Source organism: Rhopilema esculentum, chromosome 17 (assembly GCF_057945365.1).
Source record: "Rhopilema esculentum isolate cy_ngs chromosome 17, ASM5794536v1, whole genome shotgun sequence".
In the NCBI taxonomy this organism is placed as follows: domain Eukaryota; kingdom Metazoa; phylum Cnidaria; class Scyphozoa; order Rhizostomeae; family Rhizostomatidae; genus Rhopilema; species Rhopilema esculentum.
In genome coordinates, this window is record NC_142831.1 from 3250608 (window position 1) to 3258362 (window position 7755).

At 38.9% G+C, this 7755-nt stretch overlaps 1 protein-coding gene across 1 annotated transcript; it reads left to right on the forward strand.

The window, feature by feature from the left end:
• Nucleotides 1–3533: 3533 nt before the first annotated feature.
• On the forward strand, nt 3534–7013 carry LOC135696549 (uncharacterized). The gene is made up of 3 exons (XM_065215978.2): nt 3534–4147; nt 4587–4727; nt 6308–7013. Exons 1-3 carry the CDS (start codon nt 3919–3921, stop codon nt 6457–6459), a joined length of 522 nt encoding a protein of 173 aa, XP_065072050.1. The 5' UTR covers nt 3534–3918; the 3' UTR covers nt 6460–7013.
• The last annotated feature ends 742 nt before the right edge of the window (nt 7014–7755 follow it).

Sequence of the window (7755 nt, forward strand, 5' to 3'; positions counted from 1 at the left end):
GCGCACCAAATGTAGAATGAGAATTTTCGTTGCTCTTGAGAATCACTGTTCATAAGAAGTAAACTCTTTAGATTTTTAATCTACAAAAAATTTGCCCTGGAAGTTGATTTGCACTAGGTATTGATTTGAAAGCATTTCACACCTAACGATTTCAATCATAGTAGACATAGAAATCGACTTTTTTAGAAGCAGAGGTATATGACCTATTTGCAACTCAGAGAGGTACCCTTTTTCCCTCGCATTTGCCACCATGCCCACTTTTGAAATTATCCCTACGTCTATGTTTTTAATGATTCACTTGTATAGCCAAGGCAACGAAAAATGCCGGGAACTGAAGAAAAAGGTTAGATTTTGAATCTGTTTAATCTAGTCTGCTGTGACCCAGTCTGCTGTGAACCAATGTCTGCTGTGACCCAGTCACAGTAAGCGCTTGTTCAGAGTAAAAAACGTCTGAACATAGATCGAAAACTCTACTCTAGGAAATATCGAAAAATGAAAACTCCACTTCACTTCATTTAAGCCCCTTCTTTTCGTGGATAAAAATCGTGGAATGAGCTCATCAGGGAAACTATATTTGCACCCTCCCTCACTACCTAAAAAAATCAAAATGTCCCTTGGTGACAGAAGCTCGTCTTTATCCACATTGGTTGAAAATGATTTCATAAACCTTTGACAATCTTTAAATTCATTTACAGTGCTTGAAGGATCTATCTCGTTATCTTAGAACTCTGCAAGTAGCTCTATTTGTAGCACTGCTTCTTCACTCAATATTTTCCTGAATCAGCATACTGGAAAACCATACCCAGGACCAGTAGGACAAGACCCTGGTGAACAAGACCTCCAGAGAATGCTCATTCCTTTCCAAATTCATAAGTGAATGCAACATAGGAATGCATGATAAAATAAATTCAATCTTGATACTAATAAACTTAGCCTGCCTGCCTAGCTAAAATACACTCTCGAATGAGTCTATCGCAGTTTTCCAATGCAAAAAAGGCCTTGCGAATGTTTTCTTTGCTGACTTCGTACCTAAAGATCCTTAGGGTCGTCGCTTGAACTTCCAGATTATGGGGGTGGAGGGTCATCAGCAGAAATTTTTTTCTTACGAAGACATACATGAAGAAGAATTCAGGTGTTTTTTTACCTACTGATAGATGATTTCGTCGACAAATTTCTTGGCATATCTTCATTGTTTGACTTAATTCTAATTTTTGTTCAATTTTCCAACGCATTGATTTAACTTTCTGTATTATAGTTCTCCAGCAACATATTAAGCGACGGTGGACAAAAAACTCACTAAAAACTTCCAACAGCAGTGCAAATTTTCCGAATGGCTTCTTGTCAGGAACAACTTCCCCAACTCCCCCATCCCCCATCTCCCCTCATCTCCCCCCACCCCCACTGGCTTTGGCCCTGAGACAAGATCAAGCATCGTGTAATAAGGAATGGACTGTGGTTCCAAAATGTCAAAAAGCAAGAATAAATCTTTATTAGTGACCAATTTGGGTAGCAAGATGGGAACTTTCAAAATGTGTTGAGTCATTATGGAAAATTACAACCGAATTAAAAAGGGGAGTTTGTTGGCAAAATTTACCCATATTTAAAAGATTTAATATCAGTATATAATGGCATGTTGTGCAAGTTAAAGGGGGATGCTACAGTAAAAAGGGGTACTCCTTGTTGGAACCCCAAGAACGATTTAACATTGAAAGTACGTTATCATACGCAACTTGTGAAAACTCTAGTACCCTGATTTAGCAAACACAAAAATACAAAAAAATTTATCCTGCAATTACTAATTCCGGTATATGATCATTATATTCCTTTTTTATTCCATATGCTTGGCGGGTTAAAGAATATTTAACACTAAGGGTAAACCCGATTCTGCTTTGTGCCAATATGTTTCTATTTAAAAATCATTAATGCTATTAGCATGAAATATTCATTCCAGTTTAATCAAATATGCTTTATAATCCATTTATAAAATTATGTGGTATTTTCTGATGGTCTGTACAGTGTATTTGAATTAAAGAAAAGCTCTAGTGGGATTTGAGCTCATCTCTAGTGCGACTGTGATTAGTGGCTCAATCTGGGGGATTAAAGGAGGAATATACGAAAGAAAGACAGTCCCATGTAGTGAATAACAAATGTTAAAGAACTTAGTGTTTACACTCAACACCACCACTCTGGGTTCTACTTACTGCAAGGGCGTAATGTATTAAAAATGCTTCCTTAAGGGTTTTTCCCGCACGATTCGAAGTCCAACAGTAGATTTTGCCGATCGTTAGGACCTTCGGTTTCTTTTAAGGTACATGGTTTGACGAATAAATTAGATGTAACTCATTTCTTCCCTTGGTTAACATAACAGTGAAAACCACACATGGAATTTCACAGATCTGCCATGCAGTTAGAATGTGAGAAAGCAAAAAGTTGTCTCAGGATGCAACTGGCGTGCCTTACGTAGATGAGCGTTTCTAAATACAGGTCTTTACCGAGTGGTTTATTGGTCTTTACAACAAAATGCAATTAAAATGTATATATTCTTCAATATTTTATTGGATATTCATTTTTCTGGCAAAAAGCTCGGATCTTTTCCTTATTCTTGGCTATATGAATACTAGTTAGCAAAAAAATTTAACTAAACAGCAACATATTTCGGATTATTGACAAAGCCCAGTTGTTGTTCCATCTAGCTGTTTAAGAATGAAATCGTCGTAGCAGTTCATCTACATAAAAATGGAAAGGCTGCTATCACTGACTGGGCAACCGGCACTGACTGGACAACCGGCACTGACTGGGCAACCGGCACTGACTGGGCAACCGGCACTGACTGGGCAACCGGCACTGACTGGGCAACCGGCACTGACTGGGCAACCGGCACTGACTGGGCAACCGGCACTGACTGGGCAACCGGCACTGACTGGGCAACAGGCACTGACTGGGCAATCGGCACTGACTGGGCAACCTTTACAGTCATGTGCTATCGTTTCTGATTGGCCCATTTTGATCTGCAACCGTCAGGCCTGTCGAAACAGCTGGGGGGGGGGGGGGGGGCTGGAGCACACCAATAATTGTCAAACTGTAATATATTTCCTTTATAACAGTGTACTGAATGAGAAGAAATACAAAAGACAGCACCAACACCCCCCCCCCTCCCCCTCCCCCAATATGAACTTCGTTCTGACGGCACTGACCGTGTATATACATTAACTGGCATAGCGGTTTCCATCAATATTTCGACGTTTATTTTCTGAAAAGTTTCAGACGAAAAATTTAAGTATGTTTCAAAATGTTTGCTTTTTCAGTCATATCTCAATAAATTTTATGCGGCAAGGGCAAAGCAAGTTTTGCTGCAACAAGATTCGATTTGTTTCCCAAAAACATATTCGTGGTTGTAAGAGGCAACTCCCGTTCTGACGTATAAATGGCCAGATTGGCATCAAACACAGACAGCCACACAATTAAATATTAAATTTACATTACCGCATCTGTTCAAAACCAGAGGCTTAAAAACAGAGGATCTACCGTTGAGACTCCAGGAACATTGTGACGCTATATCTCAAGCAAAAATTGATCGTCGATGTAAAGCTGTTCCTTCATTTTGTGCAAGCAAGAAGCTCTGCGTTCACACATCCAGTGCATATTTCGATTTATAAAAATAGTTTGCAAAGAAACCAGTTTGCTATCATACCAAGTTAATATACATTTCACAAGCTTCAAGAACTGACAATGTCCACGCAGTGAGAAACATCGAGGTAAAGAAACAGAATAAAAATGAAATGAACACTGGACAGCCTGTAAGCTATTACATCAGCACAGGAACAGCTGTACCTCTTCAAAAAGGAAGGACATATATTGGTTTTGAGTTCACTAGTAACAACGGCCTAAAGAGTTTTCGCTTGTAATACAAACGGACCAATGAGACTCAAATTGCCTTACATGGGTAAAATTGCTGGTTTGGCTTTGATCCAGTCAACTGTTAGTGCGTTAGGCCTTCTCCTTACATCCGTCATTTGGAACAAGTGGGAAAGCTGCCATTCAGTGATAGATGGAAGGCTCGTCATGTACCGCACAGGATTATGGGAAAAATGTATAGATGACCATATCCTAAGGGTCAGTGAATGCGCAGCACTTGGAAAAGAGACTGGTAGGTTAAGCAGAGATCGGAAACTGTTAGTGTTCCAAAGACTTAAAAGAATCAACTCAGTGAAAGAGCATGCACAAAGTTCTTAAGTAATCATTGCGCGGGCTCTTAGTTTGCTAGGACGTCGAATAACTCGGCTCCACAACAAATGACTGATTAAGTGACGATGTCATAAAACCGAATTATAGTGTTTATTATTTTTGACAATATAATAGACATGTTGCCCATAGGCAAAACCTTCCATTTAATAAATCTCAGTCTGTGTCTAACTCAGCCCGGCTAGAAAATTCTCGTGTGAACTATTCAAGAAAATACAAAGACGGATCGCTATCATCTGATTTTTGTTTTATATTCATGCAACACTCTGCCTGATCTTTACCCAGATAGAGCAATAGCTTTTCTTTACCTGTAATGTAAAGCTTTAAAAAGCATTTTTTTTCAGCGCCCTTAAAATCTGTGATAGTGTTGATGCTATTGGCCATCTCTCTCCAAGCCATCTCTATCATTATGGGCCTAATCATTCGAAGATATGAGAGACAACAATGCCTGATTATTGTGCCAATTATATTCAACTTTGCTGCTGGTAAGTACAATTTCTCTTTCATGCCTGAAAATTGGTTTTTCTATTTCCTTTAGAGTTCAAATTAGTGCATGAAAGTTTGCCCTAACACCAGATAACCATAATCACTACCCATTACCGATAAGTTATGAGTTATTGACTAACATGATTTGAGGTTCTGCGAACTACTTGCTTTCCAAAAAGCAGCACCCAAAATGGGGCATATATTTGAAAAAATGGTCAATTGGCTATTTTCCAGAAAGCAACATGAAGTTTTCACAACATCCAAAAACGTCTTGTAGTTTTTTCAGAACGATTGTAGTTTGTTACTTGATTGTCTGCATCTCTAACCCATTTAATACTTTTATACAAAATTGCTTTGAAAAAAACAAACATTTTACATTACACACCTCTCAGAGTATAAAACATCAGAATAAAGGTCAGAAAGATGGAAATAAATACCCATTTCTAAAACACTAAATTAAAACTAAATCTTGTTCGTTCGGATTCTAATTCTGACGTTTTATACTGTGAGGAGTGTCAGTCGAAAAAGCTTCTCATATAATACAAAATGTTTGCTTCTTCAAAGCCATTTTCAATTTTTGTACCGCTGAAAAACTGCTTACTTTTTTATAAGAAAACATAGCTAAAAAGTATGTGTATAAGTCAAAAAACACCAAGAAAGTTGAAAATGTTTTATAACCCTTCAGCCAGACGATTCTTCCGTTGGTTGGTTGGTTGCCATCTGTATGGAATAGAAAATAGATACATTTAGGAGCTTGGTATAATTGATTCACCGTATTACTTCTAATTCATTAATTCTAATTTATTACTTCTGATTAAACATTACGGTATAAATTAAAAACTTGCAAGTAGAAATGCGGTGCTAAATAGTGGGCAGTTGGGGGAGTTGGTTTATTTAGAAAGGGGTCGTGGTAAATGAATATTAATTAGCAGCAAGGTATTTACATGTTTTTATGCAACTTAAAACCTGCGTTATTTGGAGAAAAATGCACAGTCTTCATAGTCCCTTTGATATATGCTATCAACGCTCATGACAACGTTCACGTCATGACATACCTATTCTTCATTGCCTCCTCTCCGCATCGAGGCTCGCTGTGCATGCACAGCTTATTACGTTCTGACTAGAGATGTATTCCTATTGGCTATTCCAACGCACCAGAGCGTAATGAGATGTGCATCATGCACAAGAACCTCGATGCTACTAGAAGGTTCGAAGAACTCAAATCGGAGCTCACCGAGTCTCCTCTAATAAAGAACTTTTTCCACTGTTTTTACTCTAAGATGATTGATTTGGTTTTTCAATGTCCAATTTCGAATCATCCGCTATTGTGCTTTACTTCTGGCTTTTATACAGTTAAGTCGAGCGAGTCAGACAAGTTTGTCTGTTACGACGAGATCTGACTTGTGCAAGTTTGACTTACATTGTCTTAAAATGTATCGCTTTTAAGCTGGAGGGGCTATGTATCCCCAAGTAAAAGTAAAAAGGTATTTGCTTAGGGACAATCTTTCAAACATTTAGAGATGTAATCTTTAATGATTTAGCAAATGGATGAATAAACAATTTTTTGCTCCAATTTCAGCTTTGTGTGGGACGATTGGCCTCTCTGTGTATGCTGCTCATTACGACAAAAAGAACTGTCGTCTCGGTGCCAGTTACGTCATAGGCTGGGTCGGCATGCTGGAAGTATACCTAAGCTGCTTTCTTTACATCCTAGTTGCACATGGAAAATAGGATATGGACGCATAGAACTCAGTTTTTATTTTAAGCAGAAGGGCACTTTTATCAGACCACGATTACACGATGATCCTTACAGGGGCGGATCCAGAGCAAACTTGAAGGAGGGGCAGTCGGTAGTGGGGGTGCTAAGAAATTTTCAAAAATTGGTGACGCGAGTACGCTGTATATCTAAACAATTTCAGATCAATTTTCGGAATAAACAACATATCTTTTAACTAACCCTTGAAGCAAATTAACCTATCTGTCTCAGAATCTTTTTCATCTGATTCTCAATCTTCAAAAGGGGCTCACAATTTCCAAAAAAGGGGCGTCATACTTGCCACTGGCCACTGGACCCGATACAAAAGTGCTGTTGTTAAGCATCCCGTTTACTACCCTGGGTACTAGAGCAACATAAATTCGAGAGCAGAAATAGAAGATAAGAGTGAAGAAACGGAGTAGCATCTACGCTCCTCCGTGTCTCTGCTTGGTCTTCTATTTACGCACCCGAAATTTTGTGGCCCTGATACCTAGGGTACCCGTTTACTCGAGCTCAGGGACGCCGGAGAGTGGGGCAAGGGGGGGGGGGGGGGTTAGCCGCTCCTGTTGCCTTTTAATAAGAGGGGCAAGGGGGCCAAATTGCTCTTATCATTAAAGTGCCCTTAAAACCGGCCACTTGCAATAATCACAGAGATTCATATGAAATTCTGATTGTAGTGCTTAATTCTGTCATGACAACATTTCTCAAAACTTGTAAAATAATACCTTATGCCAAAAATTAGCCAATGTTCAAGATACCTACAGAAGATCGGAATAAAATGACAGTTACTAAGAAATTAGTAGAAGCTGGGAATTATGTTTCAAAGGCCCTTTTACTCAAGCCCGCCCCCTTGCACCTCGGTCGTTCCGGCATCCCCGCTCAAGCTCCACGTGAACTGATACAAGAGTGATCCGACACCGTGTAGACTGGTCAATTTGGCCAAATCCAAAGTGCATATAAAATTTGTACGTGTCCATGTTTGCATGATCCTCGCTATCCATTCTTTCATTGGTAGTCTCATAATAGATTCGAAATCAGAAAGTTCAGTTCTAAGAAATAGCGAAAAGGGTGGAATTTGAGAGCATCATTATCCCATTTATCTACATTCACAAAATGGTAAAATGGAATGGATTGGAGGACTTTTTACTAGTCATCTTGAGAAAATAGCTCTAAAATGATGTTAAGAAGAACATGATTTTCAGAGTTTCATTTTATCTTACAATAATATTATAGGAGGGTAGCACTTTAACAACAGTGTTGAATTTTAAGCC